General features: G+C 59.2%; 1 protein-coding gene across 2 annotated transcripts in view; it reads left to right on the forward strand.

Moving 5' to 3' along the window:
• Nucleotides 1-7,383: 7,383 nt before the first annotated feature.
• Nucleotides 7,384-22,981, forward strand: part of WIPI2 (WD repeat domain, phosphoinositide interacting 2) — a 28,241-nt gene continuing 12,643 nt past the window's right edge. The window contains exons 1-5 of one of the 2 annotated variants that reach the window (XM_062179841.1): nucleotides 7,384-7,507; nucleotides 9,523-9,576; nucleotides 13,297-13,379; nucleotides 20,549-20,718; nucleotides 22,117-22,213. In XM_062179841.1, coding sequence (XP_062035825.1) covers nucleotides 7,434-7,507; nucleotides 9,523-9,576; nucleotides 13,297-13,379; nucleotides 20,549-20,718; nucleotides 22,117-22,213 — 478 coding nt within the window. In that variant the 5' untranslated portion in view covers nucleotides 7,384-7,433. The remainder of the gene's footprint in view (nucleotides 7,508-9,522; nucleotides 9,577-13,296; nucleotides 13,380-20,548; nucleotides 20,719-22,116; nucleotides 22,214-22,981) is intronic. The other variant, XM_062179842.1, reaches the window with a different exon arrangement.

The following is a 22,981-nucleotide window of genomic DNA, read 5'->3' on the forward strand; positions in this document are numbered from 1 at the left end:
ACTGGTTCACTCCCCAAATGGCTGCAATGGCCGGAGCTGGGCTGGTCTGAAGCCAGGAGCCAGGAGCTTCCTCTGGGTCTCCCACGTGGGTGCAGAGGTCCAAGGCCCTGGGCCATCTTCTACTGCTATCCTAGGTGCATTAGCAGGGAGCTGGATCAGAAGTGGTGCAGCCGGGACACAAACTGGCACCCATATGGGATGCCGGCGTTGCAGGCAGTGGCTTTACCGCTGTGCCACAGTGCCAGCTCCTTGGTCATCATACTTTTCAACTCTGCTTCCTATTGGGTTCTTTTAGTGATTTCTCTCTCTTGTTGGTGTCTAGCAGGTAAGGCAGCGTCATCACACATCCCCCTCATTTCCTCAGTGTTGTTTCCTGTGCTTTTTTGAAGGGGTCTATAGCACACGCTTCGAAGTCTTCGTCCACAAAAACCACCCGAGTTCAGAAGAAGCCGTGGTTTTCCTGGTTGGGGTTGTACTTGCCTGCTTTTGTGCGTTTTTCTTTGCTTCTTGGGGGAAGCCTGGGGTGGTGGGACGTCAGGTGCCCCCTCTGGCCTGGGGCTGACGCTGCTGCTGCTTGTTGCTGTCACTTGTTTTGTGACTTTTCCAGACCAGCTCTGCAAAGTCCATGTTCTTCCTGGATATGATCCCCAGTGTTTCCGGAATCATCCTGGTGCCCAGCTGATGACCGGACAGATATGTCTCCAAGTGCGTGCACCACGAGGTCTCCCAGGCATTGCAGAGGGCTGTGTGATGTGGCATGCCTGGCACACCCTGGCTGGTCGCTCACAGCTCTGCCTTAGCCTTCACTTCCTGCCTGTGCCGAGTCTCACGTTCAGCCAGAGATGAAATGTCAGGACCTTCTCGGGTCTCCCCCGGAGCAGGCATAGCCCTGCAAAGATGCATCGCTTTCTAGGCTCCCAGGAACGTGTGCCAGGGCCTCTTCTCTCTTTCTTAAAGATGTATTTTTATTTTATTTGAAAGGCAGAATGAGAGAGACAGGGAGGACGAGACCTTTCATCTGCCGGTTCACTCCCTAACGGGCTGCATGGCTGGGGCTGGACCAGGCTGACGCCAGGAGCCAGGAGCTTCAACCAGGTCTCCCAGGTATCGCAGCAACTTTTCAAAGCCTCTTGTGGATGTTTCAATCCCCAGTTATTTCTCTGTAGCTCAGGTTTTTTTTTTTTTTTTTTTTTTGGTGGGGGAAGAGTCTCTTGTTAACCCCAGCTGGCAACACGACCACAGGCAGTTGCAATGTTAAATAATTACCAATGATTATTTCTGGCAATGCCTTGGAGATGAGGCTTGGATCTGATAGAGACTCCTCCAGATAGGCCCAGCAGGGAGAGTTCTCCGGGGGATGGGCTGTAGGGCGCCCAAGCCCATCCTGTGTGCTCCTGGGCCTGTTGGGTGTTTGCTCTCACAGCCTCACGTGCAAGTCTGCTGTTTTTCAAGGCTACCGCAGACTTGGGAGAGAGGATTTGGGCAAAGCTTGCATTTTTCTTACACTTGCATAAACCCTCCTCAGATTTTTGTACACCATGAGATACCTTCCAGAATTCTGAAAAGTTTGATTTTGACCAATGTTTGTCAGTGTTCTCTTTGCTTGCTTTTTTTTTTTTTAAGATTTATTTATTTATTTGAAAGGCAGAGTCAGAGGGAGAGAGAGAGAGAGAGAAAGAAATCTTCTATTCGCTGGTTTGCTCCCCACATGGCTGCCTAGAACTCCATCTGGGTCTCCTGGCGACAGGGACCCAGAGACTCAGGCCATCTTCCACATGAGCTGGGAGCTGGTTCTGAAATGGAGCAGACAAGACTCGAACCGGCGTCCCTATGGGATGCCGGGCGTGGCAGACGGCGGCTTAACCCACCGCGCCGCGGCGTAGCCCCTCTCTGTGTTAATGGAGAAGCGGGTTTTCAGAGGTTCTCACTCCACTGTTCTGGAAATACCTGCTCTTACCGTGCAATCTCAGGAAGTGAGTTCTTTTAGTGCTTGTCATTAATGAAACACACACACACACACGCTCAGCAAGATTCGGCGCCTCACCTGACTCACGTCCTGGGAACCTGAGCCAGGAGCTGAACTCCAACGCACCTGCTGGATTCCGTGTTCTCAGCGTCCCCACCGCTCCCACCGCCTGGCCTCCTGTGCCCTCTCACGCCCACCTTGGTCGCCTCCCCCGTGCCAGCTGTTTATCTGGCGAGTTTATTTAGGAACTTGCCGGTGGGAGGGTGTCTCGGCCCTGGGAGGATGCTCTGAGCATTGGCGGAAGACTCTTGGTAAGACTGGGGGCAGGAGAGGAGGCCTCTCTCTCGGGGTGGCCGTCTGGCCCGTCACCTGGCGGGGCGGGGCCTGCAGGGATGCCAGAGCGCTCACCCCAGCAGCCACGTCAGCTCATGCTGTGCCCAGGTGAGCAGGGATTCAAGGGTGTGTTGCTGGGTCAGGCACAGGTCAAGTTCCTGGCGGAAGCCCAGCCCACTCGCCAGCCGCACCCTGCCCTGGTTCCCAACAGCACCCCCGGGCGAGTGGGCAGAGGCTCTCAGCTCCGGCCCGGCCGGGCCTCCAGCAAGGGGGCCCAGAGCTGAGTTCTCCGGGCACAATCCTGGGTGATGGCACAGACAAGAGCCCCGCCTCGCGTCCCAGTCGGGAGGGGGCTGCCCGAGGTGGACGGGAAGGTGGTAAGTGGGACGTGGAAACGTGACGGAACTTCCAAAAGTGGCCCTAAAGGGAAGCTTCCTTCTGTGCAAAAAAAGCTTTTAAAACCCATGTACGGTGTTTTCAGAACGTGCCTTTGAAAGCCACTCCCGTGAAGCCAGGAAGAGGGTAGGCAAGGTGCGTGAGGGTGCAGGTGGTAGTCTCCCGGGGTCTCACCTGGGAACGCCTCCTGGGCTATCTTCCGGCCTAGAGGTCCACACGAAGGGGAAGAAAGGTGGATGATGACCTCACGCCTTTGGTATTGACCACCTTTGCCATGTGCCCAGCAGCCCTCGAGACAGGGACGTGGTCCAGAGAGACGGGGCGTGGCCTCGGCTGGGCGGCTGCACCTGCTGATGGGGGCTGATGCCTGCAGTGCGGTAGGTGCCTGCAGGCTGGGCGTGGGGCTGGCAGGCTTTCCCGGCGCCTTTGATCTGGTAAGTGACTCAAGGAATTGTTTGCATTCACACGGCCCTGGGCTCACCGGGTTTGGAGGTTCTAGTACCCGGGGGCATCCCTGTTACCCCAGGAAACAGCGCCCTGGTTTCAGAAAGCTGAACAATGAGTCCATGCTGGGTTCTATGGTCCCGGAACCAGTCGAGAGAGATGCAGGGACTGTCCTCGCTAGGACAGTGGGTTCCGATGAACACGGGAAAAGCGAGTGGTTACCTGAGATGAGGTGAGGGAAATTGGCACCTAGACTCCCAGAGCTCCACACCACAGCCCGTGGAGCCCGTGGCACCTGATAAAGGCAGAACACGGACCACACTGTTCCTGGCCTACGCCTGCACCGCAGAGGCTGGCGGCCACATAGCCACGCGCTGCCACCCAGGAGCAGGGCAGCTTTGGCTCCCAGCGGGCTCAGCCCCCAGCGAGGCCAGCGAGCACCAGGCGCAGTCCTCGGAAGGCTCCCTTTCGTGTCTCCTCCTTCACTCAAGAGTGCGTCCACGGCTTTGGCCACTTTGCAAACGTCCTTCTCATTGTCGTGTGGTCTTCTTTTGTATGAAAATGCTGCCATTCGGGGCCGGGTTAAAGTCCTGGCCCGAAGCACCGGCATCCCATATGGGTGCTGGTTCAAGTCCTGGCTGCTCCACTAATAGAAGTTAGGGTGTCTCTTGGGATACCTGCATCCTATATCAAAGAACTTTGTTCAAGTCCGGCTCTGTTCCTGATCCAGCTTCCTGCTTGCACACCCTGGGAGGCAGCCGGTGATGGCTCAGCCACTCGGCGCTCACCCTTGTGGAAGCTCAGATGGAGTTCCTGGCTCCTGGCTTCAGCCTGACCCAGCCTGGACAGTTGTGGGCATTTGGGGAGTGACCCAGTGAATGGAAGCTCTCTCTGCCTTTCAAATAAAGTTTTTAAAAGATATTTATTTGAAAGGCAGAGTTACAGAGAGAAAAAAAGAAGGAGAGAGAGAGAGAGAGAGGTACCTTCCATCTGCTGGGTCACTCCCTGAATGGCTGCAACAGCCAGGACTGGGCCAGGCCAAAGCCAGGAGCCAGGAGCTTCTTCTGGGTTTCCCACATGAGTACAGGGGCCTAAGGACTTGGGCCGTCTTTTGCTGCTTTCCCAGGCACATGAGCAGGGAGCTGGATCAGAAGTGGAGCAGCCGGGACTTGAACTGGTGCCCATATGGGATGCTGGTGCTGTAGGCTGATGCGTTAACCTGCTGTACCACAGTACTGGCCCCCGATTTTTAAAAAAGATTTATTTATTTGTTTGTTTGCTTGATAGGCAGAGTAACAGAGAGAGTAACACAGGGAGAGTGTGTGTGTCTTCCATCTGCTGGCTCACTCCCCAAATGATTGCAGTAGCTGGAGCTGGGCCGTCAGAGTGGGGAGCCCATGGGACTGTGCGCTGACCGTCAGAGTGGGGAGCCCGTGGGACTGTGCGCTGACCGTCAGAGTGGGGAGCCCGTGGGACTGTGCGCTGACGGTCAGAGTGGGGAGCTGGACCTCCATCGATGTTTCCCATGTGGGTGGCAGGAGCCCAAGCACTTGGCCATCTTCCCCTGCTTTCCCAGGCCACAGCAGAGAGCTGGATGGAAAGTGGAGCAGCCGGGACTCCAACATGTGGTGCCAGGAGCCCATCTGGCAGCTTCACCCACTGTGCCACAATGTGATCCCTTAAATTAAAATTAAAAAAAAAAGTTTTAAAACAAGATTTATTGTGGCAGGCACTGTAGTATAGCGGGTAAAGCCGCGGCCTGCAGTGTCAGTATCCCACATGGACACCGGTTCAAGTACCAGATGCTCCACTTTTTTTTTTTTTTAATTTTAGTTGAAAGAGTTACAGAGAGGCAGAGGCAGAGAGAGAGAGAGAGAGAGAGAGAGAGAGAGAGAGAGAGAGTTGTTTTCCATCTGCTGGTTCACTCCCAAATATCCACAACGGCCGGAACTGGGTTGATCTGAAGCCAGGAGCCAGTAGTGGGTGCAGGGGCCCAAGGGCTCAGGCCATCCTCTACTGCTTTCTCAAGCCATAGCAGAGAGCTGGATTGGAAGCAGAGCAGCTGGGACTTGAACTAGAACCCATATGAGATGCAGGCACTGCAGGCGGTGGCTTTACCCCTTATGCCACAGAGCTGGCCCCTGCTCCACTTCTGATCCAGCTCCCTGCTAGTGTGCCTGGGATAGCAGCAGAAGATGTCTCAAGTCTTTGTACCCACATGGGAGCCCCTGATGAAGCTCCTGGCTCCTGGCTTTGGCCTGGCCCAGCCCTGGCTGTTGTAGCCTTTTGCGGAGTGAACCAGCAGATGGGAGATCAATCTCTCTCTCTCTGCCTCACCCTCTCTGTTAACTCCACCTTTCAAATTATATATATATATACACACACACACACATATATATGTATATATATATATATATATGAGAGAGAGAGAGACAGTCAGAGTGGGGAGCCTGTGGAACCGTGCCCTGTCTCCACTGACCGTCAGAGTGGGGAGCCCGTGGGACTGTGGGCTGACCGTCAGAGTGGGGAGCCCGGGGACTGTGGGCTGACCGTCAGAGTGGGGAGCCCGGGGGACGGTGGGATGACCGTCAGAGTGGGGAGCCCGGGGGACGGTGGGCTGACCGTCAGAGTGGGGAGCCCGGGGGACGGTGGGCTGACCGTCAGAGTGGGGAGCCCGGGGGACTGTGGGCTGACCGTCAGAGTGGGGAGCCCGGGGGACGGTGGGCTGACCGTCAGAGTGGGGAGCCCGGGGGACGGTGGGCTGACCGTCAGAGTGGGGAGCCCGGGGGACGGTGGGCTGACCGTCAGAGTGGGGAGCCCGGGGGACTGTGGGCTGACCGTCAGAGTGGGGAGCCCGGGGGACGGTGGGCTGACCGTCAGAGTGGGGAGCCCGGGGGACGGTGGGCTGACCGTCAGAGTGGGGAGCCCGGGGGACGGTGGGCTGACCGTCAGAGTGGGGAGCCCGTGGGACTGTGCGCTGACCTTCAGAGTGGGGAGCCCGGGGGACTGTGGGCTGACCGTCAGAGTGGGGAGCCCAGGGGACGGTGCGCTGACCGTCAGAGTGGGGAGCCCGGGGGACGGTGGGCTGACCGTCAGAGTGGGGAGCCCGGGGGACGGTGCGCTGACCGTCAGAGTGGGGAGCCCGGGAGCAGGATTTATGGCTTCCATTGAAGCCACGTGCGCTCCTTGGGGACTTTCAGCACAGCGTTCACTCGGGCTGACCTCCCAAGACAGATCTCCTGACACCACTGTCCCGCCCACCTCGGGCCAGCTCGCTACTCCCATGGCAATGACCCGGCTCTCGGGTCAGCGTCTCAGCGGTGCCCAGCTTATCCTGTCCTCCAGCCAGTCTTGTCCAGGCTCCGTTCCCTGAGAAGGGGCGTCCTCCAGTGGGTCCGCTCTCTCCCCTGACCTCGGCCACACGGAGCACCGCCGTCCTGTGATGCTATCCTGCAGCCCCGGGCCAGCCCTTCCTCCAGGATGCCTTCCCTGGCTGCACAGCCCCTGTCCCTCACGGGCAGGCCGGGTGACCTCAGTGGGTGCACCCCGTGGCTGCGTAACCTTTTATTTAAATATCTCCTCCTCCGTCACTTCTCTGAGGGAAAAGTTCACGGGAAAGGGCTTCCCAAACATTTTTAAAGATTTATTTATGTAAAGATTTATTATTGAAGACTCCGCCGCGTGAGTGGCAGGGGCCCAAGGCCGCCGCCGCCATCGCCCGCAGCCTTCGCAGGGGCAGGAGGCCGCCGCTCACAACGCCAGCCTCCCCTAAATACTGATGAATTAACACATTTAAGGTAGAATTCCAATCGGTGCAGTCACATCACACAGGGCTGCAGCGAGCATCGAATAAGATGCTCGAGCACTTTGTACATGATTGGCACACGAGGGGCACTTCCGGTGTCAGGGCCGCCATGCGCTTACACAGCACACGCCGGGCTGGGCCTCCCCGTGCGCATGCGCGGTCTCCGTCGCGCTCGCACCTTTGCCCCCCTCCCCGGGCGCCCCTACGCGTGCGCGGTCGACCGGAACCCCTGAGGGGAAGGAGGCGGGGCTTGCGAGTGCGTCTGCGCCGTCGAGGCGCGCGCCGCGGGGGGCGGGGCCGCGCAGGCGCGCTGGGCGCCCCGGCTCCGGAGCATAAACAAGAGCAGGGTCGGGATGAGGCGGCGGTTGATCCCGGAGCAGCGAGTGGCGGCGAGCGAGGCGGCGAGCGGGGCCCGGCGCCGAGCCTGAGCGCAGCCCGACTCGCCCTCGCGCGCGCGCCCCTCGGCCGGGCCGATCCGCGCGCCCAGCCATGAACCTGGCGAGCCAGAGCGGCGAGGCCGGCGCGGGCCAGCTGCTCTTCGCCAACTTTAACCAGGACAACACGTAAGGCCTGGCCGGGGCCGGGGTCGTGGCCGGGGTGGGGGTCGGCCGGGGCCGGGGTGGGGGTCGTGGCCGGGGTCGGGGTCGTGGCCGGGGTCGGGGTCTGGGTCGTGGCCGGGGTCACAGTCAGGGTCGTGGCCGGGGTCGGGTCCGAGGTCGTGGCGGGGGTCGGGGTCGTGGCCGGGGTCGCGGCCAGGGTCGTGGCCGGGGTCGGGGTCAGGGTCGTGGCCGGGGTCGGAGCCGGGGCCGGGGTCGGGGTTGCGGCCGGGGTCGGGGTCGCGGCCGCGGTCGGGGTCGGGGTCGCGGCCGGGGTGGGGGTCGCGGCCGGGGGTGGGGGTCGCGGCCGGGGTCGGGCGGGGTCGTGGCCGGGCTCGGCGGGGTCGTGGCCGGGACGGAGAGCCGGGCGCCCCTCGGGTCCGGAGGGCACGGGGCCGCTCCCGCCGCGGACTGCGGGCTCTCCGAGAGGCCGGCGGGCCCGGGCCGCGTGCGTGTGCCCCCCAGGCCCTCCTGTGCACGCTCAGGGCCCGGCTCCCGCCCTCATCTCGCTCCCTTCCCTCTCTGGCTGTTCGCTTTGATCCCTTCCCCGGGCAAGAAAGAGACGGGGCGGAAGTCCCGGCCTGCGGGGCGCTCCCAGGGCCTAGGACGCCAGGCCGCGGGGTTCCCGAGGCGGGACGTCTGCCGGGATGGGGCCGGGGGCTGTCCCCGATGACCCGCGGGGATGGCTGAGCGATGAGGTTTCTGGAGGAGGCAGGCTGAGTTGTGGGGCTGGCAGGGAGGAGGGCCATCTTGGGGAGTGAGTAAGAGGAGGTGAGGCGGGCGAGGAGGGGGAGTGGCGGGTCACCCGGCATCCTCCTAGTGGCCGTCGCTGGCCCGTGGAGTTAGCGAAGTGGCAGATGAGTCGCTTTTCTTTTTCTTTTTTTTTTTTAATGAACAAGTGGTTGTGGTACGCAGCAGGTGCACTGAGCACCGTGGGACAGTGCTGAGAGCGGGAAGGGGTGCTCACCTGGTCCCAGCCGGCCTCCGAGTCCCCGGCTCCTCCGAGCGCCCTCCCAGTCTTGCAGCTCTGCCACGCTGGTCTTCTGCCTCTAGAGTGGGGTCCTGGGAACAGTGGATTTAGAAACCGCAGCGTAGCCCAGCAGTGCGACCAGCAAGCTCTGTAGTTCTGCAGGCCCGAAGGCCAGTGTGATGCCTGTTGCACGTGGCCTGAGCAGACAATCCAGGGAGGGCAGAGGGAATTTCAGACCGATTCTGACTTGGTTGGGAGGCTCTCCGGTTTCAAGGCCAGCAAGAAACGGAAGCGTCCTGAGGTCTCAGAGACAGCCTCTCCTGCTCTTTTTCAGTTTGTCACTGCTGATTTATAGCAGCAGGAAATCAAATGCTGGGAAGGCCTCCCGGTGATTCCCTGTGTCATGGAGGAGTGGCCCGCCCCAGGGGAAGGAGTGTCTTGGAGGAATGCCGCCCGGTGGCCCGCCCTGGCGCTCCCCCCCCAAGTCACGTGCCCCCTCTGTGTCCCCTCTGAGTCCCCCAGTGAGTGGTGCAAGAGGAGTTCTCTGTGCCGTGCTTCGGACTTGCCCGGGAGACCTTGGTGTGGCTCATGAACGAATCGCAGTAGCAAATTAGGATTACACCAAAGCTCATTAGATTAAAACGACTGCGGGGGGGGGGGGGGGCTGTCTGCTTTCCTTCCCACCGCCCCTGACCTCCAGAACTGGCTGTGGCAGAGGAACACGGCTTTTAGCAAGAGGAAGGCTGTTGGCCTGGAGTGCACACGTGCTGTGCTCAGGGAGAACGCTCGGAAGCCGTTCCACGCAGCAGCCTCCGTGTGCCGTGCGGGGGTCTGACCGTCTCTTAGTGCTGAGCTGTGCACCCGCTGTGTGTCGGGCTGCCACTGCCCTGCCTCTCCCCCTGGTATTAGGACTACAGGTGTTGTGGTGGTGTTTTTTTTTTTCATGATTTTGTCCTGAACGTGTGACCAACTTTTCTTTGCTGTTTCCCTTGTTTCTTTTTGTTTCAACTAGCACAGTGACAGAGGCAGCAAGAGCCACTGGGCGCGGTGATCTCGCAGTGTACTGGTTAGTGCCGTCTCGGATCCTGAGAGTAACGCTTTGGAGGACCCTCTGGCTGCTCAGTTTCTAAGCGGGCACGATCCCCGGGCCCTTAGCGCAAGTATCAGGCCTGGGCTTTTTCCAGTGGCCGCCACAGCTTGCGGCAAGTTGTCCAGTTTTGAATCTTTCTGGAATGGGTAGGATAAAGTGAGGGGCTTGACTTCGCAGATCTGGTGTGTAGACGCGGGGTTGTGACCCCTCGGGGGGCCCGTGGGGGTGAGGCCCCGTTCGGGGAGGGTCCTGGTGCCTTGCTCCTCATCTGTAGACTGAAGTTTGAGCCCTGAGGTTTGAGGTGGTCCTGCCTGCTGTGCGCAGGGCGTGTTGGAGGGGACACTGCCCAGCGGTGACCGCAGGGCGAGCGTGATGCAGTCAGCGGCGACGCCCCTGACGCCCCGTTTCGGGCATGCCTTCTCTGTGAGCAGTGACGACACCACCGGAGGACCCTGAAGAGTGGTTTTTGAGAAGGACGGGCGCTGCCGCGGGACTGAGCGCGAGGCCGTGGGACCGTGCAGGTGGAGCCGGATCGGCTGCCCCCCGTTGGCAGTGTTGGCCAGCGGCCAGGGAACCACGTACTCGAGCGTGTCCCCCGTGAAGACGGTGATGAGAGGGGAGGCCCTGATGGACGATGGACTCATGCCTGGGACCAGAGGCGAGAGGATGAGGTCAAGAAGAAGATGGGAACTACGGAATTGCTCTTCCTGGAGGTCGCGGTCTTGGGTGTTCAGTGATGAAGGCTTCCAGCCAAAGAAGATGGATTCAGCTCTGCCAGAACCCTGGTAAACGTGTCCAGAAGAGATTTAGGAGGCTTAAACCTAGGCCGGGGCGATTGAGGAAGGAGAGGCCGTCAGCACCGCCCGGGGCCTGGCAGGTGCTGAAGGAAACGGATCCCCAGCTGCCGGTGGAGAAGGCAGAGCCGACCGCATCAGGACCCAGAGCCCACAGAGGCGCCGGAGCTGGCGCCCAGAGCAGCGCTAGACGTGCCTTGGAGATGGAGGATTGGCACAGAGCACACCTGGGAGGTGGCGCTTGCCCCCCGCCCCGCCTGGCAGGAGACAGCCTCGTCTCTGGGTCTCTGGGGAGGGCGGCAGGTGCAGGTGCAGACAGCTGTGACAGGAGAGGCGTGCCAGACAGCAGTTTTGTGATCAGAGTTTGCTCTTTTTCCCTTCGTCGATACGAGATCTCATTGTGTTAACTTAAACCCACACGGCCTTTGCTAATACGACGGTTTCTTCAGGCCAGTGTCCCGTTGACACGCCTGTCGTGGTAGCGTCAGGCTGACTGTGAGGCGTTGCTGAAACAGCGGCCGGGAGTGGTGCGTGCACCGGATTGTTGGTGGCTGAGCCGGAGACGCCTGTCCCGTCTGCTCCGTGCCATCACTTCAGAACGCCCGGCGTGGCTGCTGGCGTGGCTGCTGGCGTGGCAGGAGGGCCTGGGAATGCGGTGCCCCTGCCTGTTTACTGAGGACAGTGGACAGTAGAGCCGTGGGACTGAATCCTCCTCGATACTTCACGTCCTGCGTCTGTTCTGAACACCTGGAAAAGCATCAGGCTTGATGGACACATTCTGTCTCCAGGGAGCAGGGCCGAGAACCAGGAGGCGTCCGCCCCAGGCTCCCTGTCCGGGCCCGGTGCTCCTGCCCGTGGGCGCAGCCTCTCGGCTCACAGGCTGGGTGGTTTGGTGTCCGAGTCGGTGGGAAATCAGGAAAAGAGAGGGGCTTCGCGGCGGTAGGGTGCCCAGGGAAAGCATGGCTCTCCAGAGCGACAGGTGGACGAGCTCCGCACTTGGTTCTGTTCTGGCCTTCCACTGTGGGTATGTGCAGCCCTCACTTCAGGAATTTGCCTGTGACTTGGGGTGCCCAGGAATGGTTTAAGAATGCTTTTTCTTTTTTTCTTTGAATTTTTTTTTTTTTTTGACAGGCAGAGTGGACAGAGAGAGAGACAGAGAGAAAGGTCTTCCTTTTGCCGTTGGTTCACCCTCCAGTGGCCGCTGCAGCTGGCGCACCGCGCTGATCTGAAGCCAGGAGCCAGGTGCTTCTCCTGGTCTCCCATGGGGTGCAGGGCCCAAGGACTTGGGCCATCCTCCACTGCCTTCCCGGGCCATAGCAGAGAGCCTGGAAGAGGGGCCACCGGGATAGAATCCGGTGCCCCAACTGGGACTAGAACCCGGTGTGCCGGGGCCGCAAGGCGGAGGATTAGCCTGTTAAGCCACGGCGCCGGCCTAAGAATGCTTTTTCAAAAACTGGAAAAGGCTTTGGTGCCTGACAGCAGACCTTCGCTGTGTGGGAAGTGTTTTCCGGAACACTCGTGCCCGTACCTCTGGGGTGCTGAGATTTTGTTCGTTGTTAGCCTTCCTGGACCCTGGGCCCTCCTGAATTTTGGTTTTTCTCATCACTAATTTCAGAATATTTACGGCAATTCCTGGCTATTTCACTGATGTCATCAGCGCAGTGTAGTATTTTTGTGAAGCTATTTCTGTGAGCTGGCAGAGTTTGATTGTAGCTCTTCTGTACTTCTAAGATGAACCAGTGTCACTTTACATATTAGCAGTGCGCATTACAGCTCCCGTCCTGGACTGGATTTTTCGCACATTCTTCTGAAAGAGAGGCTGGAAGTCAGAGTTTTAAAATAGATGGCACGATCGTTAAAATAGCCCTGGCTTTGTCTTGGGCAGGCCCACCAGGGCGAAACGTCTGCCTCCCAGCGGGCTCGCGGTCCACCGCCTGTGTTCAGGAGACAACGCTGGCCCTGCGTCTGCTGCTTCGTCTCACCGCTCTCGCTTCACTTGCGCTCCCTTTGGTTCTGAGACCCCTTCCTGGCCTCTGCTTTCTTCGATCAGCACGTTCTGGGGAGAGACCATTTCTGATCAGGAAATGCTTTGTCTCGTGTAGCCAGCCCTGAGCTTGCAGGCTCTAGGGAGCTCTTGAGGTTTCTCTGAGCCCCTTAGGGGTTGTCGGCGACAGATGTGGGACCTCAGGCATGGTGTGGTCTTCTCAGTCTAAGTTAGTTTTGGGGTCGGTCTCGTGTCCACCTCTCCGCGCGGCGGTAGCAGAATCAGCATGGGGGATTTGGGCCGGCTGTGCACGGGCCTCACCGAAGCCCAGAGGGAGTGATGCAGCCGCCTGGATCGTAAACATCTCTGCTTAGACGCACAGGCTTAGGGGATTCGCCCTGGAGCCTCGGACGCCTCCCGTCCGTGCATCAGATCCCCTGAGCACCTGACTCGTTTCCTGGGAATTATTTAGGACTGATTATTTCATGTCTCAAACTGTAAAGTTCCATAGAGGTGTTTTTGTTTTTTTGGTTTAGTTGCCTTGTTTTTATGACTTCTATTAAACTTCTTCCTAGCTTTACTCACGTACAGTTGCCTGTATTTAAGGTGCACAATGACGTTTTGATACACGTGTCCGCGTGGGGCGATTCCCCGAGAGCGCGGACACATCCTCATAGTCACTGCTGCCTGTAGTCACTGCTCTCACGGGAACCCCCGAGACGCCGGACCGGCTGCACAGAAGAGTGTTTGTGCTTGGCCGTGTGGCGGCTGTCTCTGCCACACCGCTGATAGGAGCTGCAGTGGCGCGGACTGGGCGGCTCGGTAGGGATGCTGGCTGTTGAGAGTACTGGGAGCTAGGGTGTGCATTATCACTGTTGCCTGTATCAGCTCTTATTTCTGAATTTGGCTTTTTTGCAGGTCCCTAGCTGTTGGTAGTAAGTCCGGTTATAAATTTTTCTCCCTTTCTTCTGTGGATAAGCTGGAACAGATCTATGAATGCAGTAAGTGTTTGCTTTATTTTTCCCCTTCTTAACAAAAAATAGACACGTTGTATTGGAATTGGAATGCAATCTTAAATTCAAACACAGGGTGGCGGTTAACGTGCAGACACTGTGCCCCGTCCCCCTCCCCGCAGAGTGTGCGTGAGCTGGCAGTCTGGGTCCTGCTCCAGGTCTCTGGCGCTGTGCCAGCTGCACAGACACGGGCACACAGGCCGAGCTCTGTCACAGGGTGTCTCACTGTATGGATTATTCTGTTAATTCCTCCCCCTTGGGCCCCCTCGGAGCTGCTTGTCTGGCTGTCACGATGGGCTTCGGGGAAGCTGGGGGTGTTCACTCCTGGAGCAGTGACTGCCTTTCTCCAGTTGTGGGTAGACAGTGGCGGGGCGCCTGCCCGCCAGGGAGGCGTGTGCAGCGGGGATGGGCTGTGGGTGGGTGACTTCCTCTCTGGGCGGAGCAGGAGTGCGTGGGTGTGGGACTGTTGTCTGCCTGTGCTTAGCGGTGTGTGTGGCTGTGCTTGTAGCTGGTCAGGCTCCTCCCCCGTGCAGTGTGCAAATGAAGGCAGCTGCAGGCCCGTGCGCAGTCGTGAGAAGGGACGTACGTGCTGGGTACCCTGCGCCCCCTTCCCCCAGCGGGAACATCCCGTGGGACTGCAGTCCATGCCGTAGCCTGGGGGCTGACGCCCATCTGTGCGCATGTGTGGTGTTCGTCTCCTCTACCATCAGGTACTGAACAGCTTCTGCCCCTCGCCGATGCCCGGGCAGCCTGCTGGTCTCTTCTGTTTCAGCAACTTGGTCATTTCAAAGTAACCCATGGGTGGAGGCACTCAGCTCCTCTGAGTGGCGCTTCTGCTCATAGGTTGCCTGGGACGTCCCCGAGCTGCTGTCCTTTCATTTCCGAGTAGTGTCCGTGGGTAGATGCGCTGGTCTGTTCTGCCGGTCGCGTGTTGGAGCCCGTGTGGGCTGATCATGTTCACGGCCCCAGGCTTCTGTGTGGGTGGGAAAGAACGCCCGGCGGGCAGGGGCTGCGCGGTTTCCTTTCCCGCCGTGATGTGGGAGTGCCAGCGTGGGTGTTGGCATTGGGGTTGGCTCTAGCTGTTCTGACCGGCGGGGTGGCAGAGCTCAGCTTCGCGTTTCCCTGGGCACCGGAGGCGCTGGGCGTCATCGCGCGTGCTCAGCCGCTGTCTGCACTGTGCGGGAAGCGTCTCTCCGTGTGCTTGCCACGTTCTTGTTCACTTGTGTTTCTGCTCCGTTGTGCAGGTTCACTTAGGCTGGGGTACTAGTTCTTGTACATTTCCTCCCCCCGAATGTACCATTTGGTGCAGCCCAGGTGCGAGTCCTCGGTCCAGGGAATCGAGTTGAGGGCTCGCGGCGCCCTGTAACCTGCCGTGCCGGGCCGTGGGTCGGGAGAGGCTGGATCATCTTAGTCGTCTTCCAGAGCTGGAAGTTCTTGCCTACTGGGAGGGCCAGGGTCGCGCCCCGTGGGGTTGTGCTTTTCCTTTCTCGGCCGATCGGGAGGCTGTGGGCGATTCCCTTCACACAGTAGACCCCGGAGGGCCAGTGCTGAGTGACTGTCACTCACTAGGCCTGGGGCCCATGGTGAGCACACAGTGTAGGCTGAAGACCCCAGGAAAGGGGCCGCTGCTTTGTGCCAGTGACTTGGAAGGAAGAGCCCTCCCGGCCCACCAGGTGCTCTGCATGTCAGGTGAGCCTGCAGGTGTGTCTGTCTCCAGCAGGGCCTGCAGGCATCCCAGTCCCCTTGGCCCCCTTGGCCCCCTTAACCTCCTTAGGTTTGGCCCCGTTCAGCCTTAGCCTTGCTCCTGGTGCTTTTTGAGCCTTCTGCAGGGCTGCCTTCTACCAGCATGGTGGGTGTGGCCAAGGAGTGGAGTGGGTATGGCCTGGGAGCAGGGTGGGATGGGTGGGATGTGGCCTGGGAATGGAGTAAGCTATGGCCTACAACTGGGTGGGTATGGCCTGGGATCGGGGTGAGCTGTGGCCTGGGAGTGGGGTGATGGCCTGGGAGCGGGGTGGGCTGTGGCCTGGGAGCTGGGTGAGCCGTGGCCTGGGAGTGGGGCGATGGCCTGGGAGCTGGGTGAGCTGTGGGTGGCATCCCTGTCACTCCTCCCTGGACCCTCCCCTCGGGCCTTCTTCAGACCCTGGCACGATGGTGCCACCTGTTAGAGCCACATGGCGGTGAAGATCTGCGACCACACTGTCCGCTGCTCCGCAGCTTGTCCCTGCAGTCCCCGTGCTCCCCCTCAGCGTGAAGTTACTGCCGGGGGCTCCTGGGAGCAGCGTGTGCTGTCTTGTTCACTGAGCGGCCCGGGAAGGCGGCGTGGTGTCAGTTCTGTGTTCTTAGTGGCCTTCTGCCCTCCAGGGTAGGTGGTGGAGGGGACGGAGGTGTTTTCCGAGGTGAAGCTTCAGACTGAAGCAGAGGCACTGATCCCTTGCCCCGACCTTGTGTGCCTGTCCTGGGCCCAACTTTTACTGAATGCTAGGAGGGTCTGCCTAGAAAGCAGCTGGCTCCTGGGGGCAAGGCCATGCAGGCGTTCTTCTGCGAGCGGACACAGGAGCGCCCACGCCAATGGGAGCCGCGGGCCGGCTGCTGCCCTCCCAGCTCTTCGCTCTCGGTCACTGTCGCCAGGACACAGGGCTGTGCCAGAGCTGGTCTTGGGGAGGGACCAGACCAGCAGCTGCACAGCAGGGAACACGAGCAAAAGCAGCGCTGGGTGTTGTTCCAAGCTACGGGAAGGCTGCAGGACTCCCCGCTGTCCCGTTGCTGTTGTGTGCAGAAAACTGAATGCACAGGTCTGTGGCCTCTGTCCCTGGAACGTGAGTGCAACAATGCCACGCTGTGGGCAGAGAGGACGTGGATCCATTGTCTGTAAGATGTCGCAAATGTACAAGTTATTTCAGATTCAACGTTGTATGCTTTCTTTGCTTTTTCTAAATTCTGAGCTGCCAGACAGACCGCATGCGTATTTGGTTCTGAACCCCAGGCAGGCGGGTCGGCCCCAGCTCAGAAGTCCTCGCGGCCTTCGTCGACGAGGGGAGCACCTGGCGGCAGTCTCCCTGCTCGGCCCGGGGACTCGGCACCGTGTGCTCTGGGGGCCATGCCTGCCTCTGCAGGTCGGAGAGCCAGGGCTTGCTGGCGTCTGTCCCTGTTGCCAGCCCACGCACTCTTGGGAGGGTTGATCTCTGCAGGATTCACCGTGATGGATCCTGCCTGAGGCGCTGTCACGCCACCCAGCTCGTAGCCTGCATCCCTGGGGAGCTGCAGGCCTGGGGCGGCCTTCCCTCTGCCCTTCCCACTTCAGCCATAAACAGCGCCGACAGAAGCCAAACACCACGTGATCCTCAATTCAGTAATTAATTTCCTGAGTTCCCAGGCACTGTCACTAGGAAGAAAGTTTGACAGAAACTGGCAGAGCCCTCTGGGAGCAGGGCCTCCGGTGCCTGAGGCCCCGCAGCTTGGCTCACACCTTCCTGGGGCCGGCGAGCGCTGCTGGCTGGGCACTGGTGTCCTGGTGGTGTGCCATCTGGGCACTGGTGCCCTGGTGGCGTGGTGCTGTCTGGGCACTGGTAGCCTGGTGGCGTGGTGCCGTCTGGGCACTGGTGCCCTGGTGGCATGCCGTCTGGGCACTGGTGTCCTGGTGGCGTATCAATCATTTGGGTACTGGTGTCCTGGTGGTGTGCCGTCTGGGCACTGGTGGCCTGGTGGCATGCCGTCTAGATCGGCATAGGCCGGCGGCTGCTTCCTTGGTTCTCTTTGGATTGCCATCCCTTTCGTGTCTCCCGTGGACCATGGCCACTGTTTCGTGGCACCATCTGGGCACTGGTGCCCTGGTGGCGTGGTGCCATCTGGGCACTGGTGGCCTGGTGGCGTGCTGTCTGGATCGGCACAGGCCGGCGGCTGCTTCCTTGGTTCTCTTTGGATTGCCATCCCTTTCGTGTCTCCCATGGACCGTGGCCACTGTTTCGTGGCAGGGCTGAGGTGTCTGCACTTGAGCATGGTGGACAGTGTGTGGGGGAGAGAGAGAGAGAGAGAGAGAGAGAGAGAGTTCTCTTGGGCACGGAATGTGCTCTTGAAAGGTTAGGGATTCTTGAAAATGATGCGGCCGAAAAACAACACCAACTCTGACCACTCACGGCGGATGTCAGGTGCGTTCCTGGGAGGGGTGGGCGCGCGGCCCGCGGGGCGTCCTTCGGTGTCCAGTGGCTACTTCCACAGGAGGTCTCCTTTCTCCTGTCGCTGTTCACCTTAAGATTTCTCAGTGTTAGACTCCTCGAGGCCCATCCCAGTATCTCCTAGGCTCCGTGGACACGTGGTTGTTAAAGGGTCTGTCCTGACACTTTGGTTCCGTCTCCCCAGGTGGCCTAACATATTCAGCATACCCTGCCGCCTTGCATCAGATGCTTCTTGCATCAGACCTTTTTTTTTAAAGCATTTTTTATTTATTTGAGAGGTAGAACTGCAGAGAGAGGGAGAGATGGAAAGAGGTCTCCCATCCACTGGTTCACTCCCCAAGCGGCTGCAACGGCTGGAGCTGGGCCAGTTGGAAGCCAGGAGCCAGGAGCTCCATCTAGGTCTCCCACACTGGTGCAGGGTCCCAAGGACTTGGGCCGTCTTCCACTGCTTTCCCAGGCTGTAAGCAGAGAGCTGGGTCGGAAGAGGAGCAGCCGGGACCCAAACCCGTGCCTGCATCAGATCTTGATCTTTCAGCCAGAGTTCCGGTTGTGGCCATTGGCTGCCTGGCTTGGTGCTGCTGCTGTTTGAAGGCTGTTTTGAATGTGATTTACGTGCCACAAGTTCACCTGTTTGAAGCGCACGGCCCTCAGGGTCTTGGTGTACTGACTTGGTTGTGCAACCTGCACAATTAACTGTAAGAGATTTTATCATTGCCGAAAGAAGCCTGAATCCATTGGCAGTCACTGCCCATGAGCTGTGCCTGCTCCCGGGCCCAGCACAGTCGCCAGTCTGTTTCTGCCTCTGCGGGTGTGCTGCGCCGGACACGCCAGGTGGAGCAAGCTTGCGTGGCTGCCCTGACTGCGTGTGTCGTCGGCTTCTTGGTGTGCCCAGGAAGAGCAGTGATGGGTACAGGTGTTGTGTGTGTGTCCATCCTCAGCCGTGGACTTTGGGTTTCCATCTGGGGCTCCTGGAAACAGGGCTGGTGTGAGCATCCTGTCTCGAGTAGAGGCCGTGGGATGGGCTTTGTCCCTCGTGAGGGAAACGCCTGCAGGCAAACATAGAGGCGCAGTGGATCAGCACTAGATAAGCACGGTGCTGCCCGTTGACTTCTGCCCACCGACGCTGGGCGTGCTCAGACGTCAGCACACCTGCACATGGGAGAGGAACAATACGCCCATTTGCCGTAATTATTTTTAATGCTACAATCAACTGAAATTGAACTTGCTGTGTTTTCCACGTGTTCATGTACACATTTGTTCGGTTGCCTGTTTTTCTCTTGGGTTACCCAGCTCTTGGCAGCTGAAGCCATTTGTCCAGGACAGCTGATTTCTTTCTGGGAAGTCTTTTGCTTTCGACCTGGTGGACGGTTGTTTTGCTGTTCTGAAGTCTTTTTTTTTTTCTTTTAATGTTTTATTTATTTATTTTGAGAGGTGGAGTTACAGACAGAGGGAGAGACAGAGAGGTCTCCATCCCATATCGGAGTGCCAGTTTAAGTCCCAACTGCTCTGCTTCCAGGCCAGGTCCCTGCTGGTGCACCTGGGAAGCAGCAGGTGATGGTCCAAGGACTTGGGTCCTCGCCCAGCCCAGCCCATCTTTGACTGGTGCGGCCATTTGCGGAGTGAACCAGGGGATGGAAGAGCGATCTCTTGCTCTTGCTCTGCCTTTCAGATAAATAAAGCATTTTTTAAAACTCCGTTTTGTGTATGCCACGTTTCCCTGTAGTGTGCCCCAGTAAGCGAATCAAGACCCCTGTTGGGTGACCGTACTTCCCAGCACGGTGCCGGCCCTGGAGCGCTTGCCCAGTGGGCGCAGCAGCACGAGGACAGCTGGACTTGACCAAGAGCAGCGTCAGCACTTAGCTGTGGCACTCGGTGATCGTGCGTGGCCAGCCGGGAGTGTCACGTGGCGGGAGTGGCCCACTTTGAAATAGGCTGCCGTTTAACAGAGTCTGTTAGTGGTGTTTTGGGGTTTGGCCAGTAATCAGTGTCTACTCATAAGCTCCATTTCCGGCTGTCCAGCAGTGTGGAAAGAGCCGCTCCTCTGTGCCTGGGCACAGCTGCAGACAGGCAGGGCTCCGCCTGGGACTTGGCCTGCAAGAGGGGTGCTGCTGACACAGAGGGAGCCCCCATGCTGACATCCGGAGAACGAGCGCCCCAGGGAGGGAGCCAGAGGAGAGGGGCGGGACAGAGGTGGAGCAAGGCCCCGTCGGGGCCTGTGCAGCAGCCGCTGGTGTAGACACCAGGCCTCCAGCACTGGAGACCACAGCTCCGAGCCACTGCTCCCAGGGAAGCGTCTTGGTGTGGCTCGGTGAGGCAGAGGGGCCGATCAGAGGACAAGGGGCCTGGTCTTGGAAGCTGTCCACAGCAGAGGGTGACGTTTCGGGTTCTGTACCTGTGTGTGCCTGAGCACAGCAGCCACTCGGGGCGTGCCCGGTGGTGACCACGGTGCAAACAGGGCCGCTTTCACCCACGGTCATCACGGGGGGTGCTGCTGGGCAGAGAAGCCGCAGGCGGGGGGGCCCTGCCTCCTGGGCCCACACTCGGCTTCCCGGCGCGGGCATTCGCTCGCGTCTGTCCCTTGTGAAGAAGCCCCGCTGCTCTGGGAATCGTGGGGAAGACTGCGGTCACTGGCTGGGGCAAGCGGCCGAGAGTGCACGGACACGCTCAGACTGGCCGCTTGGTTTTGTGACTGTTCTGTTCTGAGCAGTAGCACACTTCCCACCTCCCGTACGGTCCTCCCAGTGTGTGTCTCCCCGTTTGGAACTGCCTGGTGCCTGGGTCCCTGCTGGAGTGAGTGATGCCCGGCGTTGTCCTGGAGTGCTCGTGTCTTCATGACACACGCAGTGGGGACCTGAGTCCCGCGCCCAGGTGTCTGGGTCTCCGTCAGGGCTGGTCGGCAGTGGGGCTGGGCACGCGCTTGCTCTGGGAGCAGGTCAGCCTGTTGGCACGGAGACGTCGACGCGTGTCTCTCTGTTCTGGTCGCAGCCAGCACGGAAGACGTGTGCATCGTGGAGCGGCTGTTCTCCAGCAGCCTGGTGGCCATCGTCAGCCTCAAAGCCCCGAGGAAGCTCAAGGTTTGTCACTTCAAGAAGGGAACCGAGATCTGCAACTACAGCTACTCCAACACCATCCTGGCCGTGAAGCTGAACCGGCAGGTGAGTGACGCCTGCCGGGTGCGTGACACCTGTTGCTCCGCACTTCCAGCACCGCGTGGCCCGGAGTCGCCAGGTGCCCACAGCCCCGGTCCCCAGCATTGCCAGGCGACTGCTCGGCCGCTTGCGTTCCTGGCAGGCCCCTGCAGCTGCTGGCTGAGACACGTCCTTCAGACCCAAGTTTGTCTGTGTCACACTCACCCCTGAGGCCGATACCATGGATTTTAACTCCTCTCTCTCTCTTTCTCTCACTTTTATTTATTTATTTGAAAGAGTTATAGAGAGGCAGAGAGAGAGAGAGAGCTCTTGCATCCACTGGTTCACTCCCCAAATGGCTGCAACGGCCAGAGCTGGGCCGATCTGAAGCCAGGAGCCAGGAGCTTTTTCCAAGTCTCCCATGTGGGTGCAGGGCCCAAGGACTTCCCTACTTTCCCAGGCCATAGCAGAGAGCTGGATCGGAAGTTCAACAGCCAGGACTCAAACTGGCGCCCATACGGGATGCCGGCACTGCAGGTGGTGGCTTTTCCTGCTGTGCCACAGTGCCAGCCCCTCCTTTCTCTTTTTAAGAATTTGTTTGTGCCAGCGCCGCAAGGCGGGGGATTAGCCTAGTGAGCCGCGGCGCCTGCCAACAGCCTTTGGTTTCTGATGAAGGACTTAGTCTTCTGTGTGTCTGGCCCGAAGGAGGCTGTGCTGAACGTCCTCAGGTCTCTCATGAGGCCTTCTCCTGGCGCATACTCGCTCCCAGATAGCCCCACTGCGGCCCCTGCGGCCCTCAGTGCTGTGTGCAGGGCATAGGACGAGCACGGTGGCTTCCAGCGGCGGAGCTCTGAGGGGTGACGGCCAGGGTAGCTGCACGGAGGCCGGAGAACGAGCGTCCGTCTGTTGACTGACAGGTGGTAAAAGTGGAAACCCTTGGACTTCACGTCCTGAGTGCTTCTGAAATGTGAGACGCACAGGTGGCCGTGCCCAGTGCGGGCCACTTTGTCTTGCGAGAATCGTTTCCTGATGCTGCACCTGCAAGTCCACGTTCATTTCCTCGGAGTTCAGAATGAAATGCTGCAGCTCTTAGCAATGTCTTGACTTTTTATCTTAGCCAAAAGGCCGAGAAGCAATAGATTTTATTTTCATCACACTTGTGCCTCGTTGCACACTTGGCCTAGTATGGTCAGCCAGTTTCTGTAATACTGCATTGGTCACCTCGTTAGAATTCAGGGGGCAGGTGGCGTGCACGGCCGTGGCAGCAGGCACAGCCGTCTGGTCCCCACGCGACTGGTGATGGGCAGTGGTCGGTCTCCTGGCTGCGTGGTGTCCGGTGGTGGTTGGGAGTCTTACTCTGGGAGTGGGGGTGGATATTGTACTGGGGATTTCTTCACGTTTGCTTTCTCTCTAACCTGTTTCTAGAGGCTCATCGTGTGCCTGGAAGAGTCTCTGTACATCCACAACATCCGGGACATGAAGGTGCTGCACACGATCAGGGAGACCCCTCCAAACCCCGCGGGTAGGTCGCTTTGTCTGCACACACAGCGTCTTCTGTCTTCCCACAGTGCCCCTCAGTGACACACTGGTTCTCTTTAGGTTCCGTAAGTGAGGTAGCTTCTTTTTTTGAAGACTTGTTTTGACTGTGTATTTGGAAGGCAGAATTGGAGAGAGAGACAGAGCGGTCCTCCATTAGCTGGTTTACTCTCTGGATGGCTGCAACGACCAGAGCTGGGCCAGGCCGAAGCCAGGAGCTTCCTCCAGTTCCGCCACGTGGGTGCAGGGGCCCAAGCACTTGCGCCATCTTCTGCTGCTTTCCCAAGTGAATTAGCAGGGAGCTGGATCGGAAGTGGAGTGGCTGGAAGATGAATGGGTGCCCGTATGGGGTGCTCGTGTTGTGGGTGGCAGCTTAACCTGTAGCCACAGTGCTGGCCCCAGGCAGACAGATTGGAAAAGTATGGTCTTAGGGGCCAGCACTGTGGCTGTGGGTGAAGCTGCTGCCTGTGATGCCAGCATCCCACATGGGCGCCGGTTCAGGTCCCGGCTGCTCCACTTCCGATCCAGCTCCCTCGCTAATGTGCCTGGGAAAGCAGCAGAAAATGGCCCAATTCCTTGGGCCCCTGCGCCCGCACGGGAGACCTGAAAGAAGTTCCTGGCCAGTAGCCTGGCCTAGCCTCGGCTATTAGCTCTCTCCCTCTCTCTAACTGTGCCTTTCAAATGAATTAATAAATCTTTTAATTTTTTTTTGGACAGGCAGAGTTAGTGAGAGAGAGAGAGACAGGTCTTCCTT

This window comes from Lepus europaeus, chromosome 21 (genome assembly GCF_033115175.1).
Source record: "Lepus europaeus isolate LE1 chromosome 21, mLepTim1.pri, whole genome shotgun sequence".
In the NCBI taxonomy this organism is placed as follows: domain Eukaryota; kingdom Metazoa; phylum Chordata; class Mammalia; order Lagomorpha; family Leporidae; genus Lepus; species Lepus europaeus.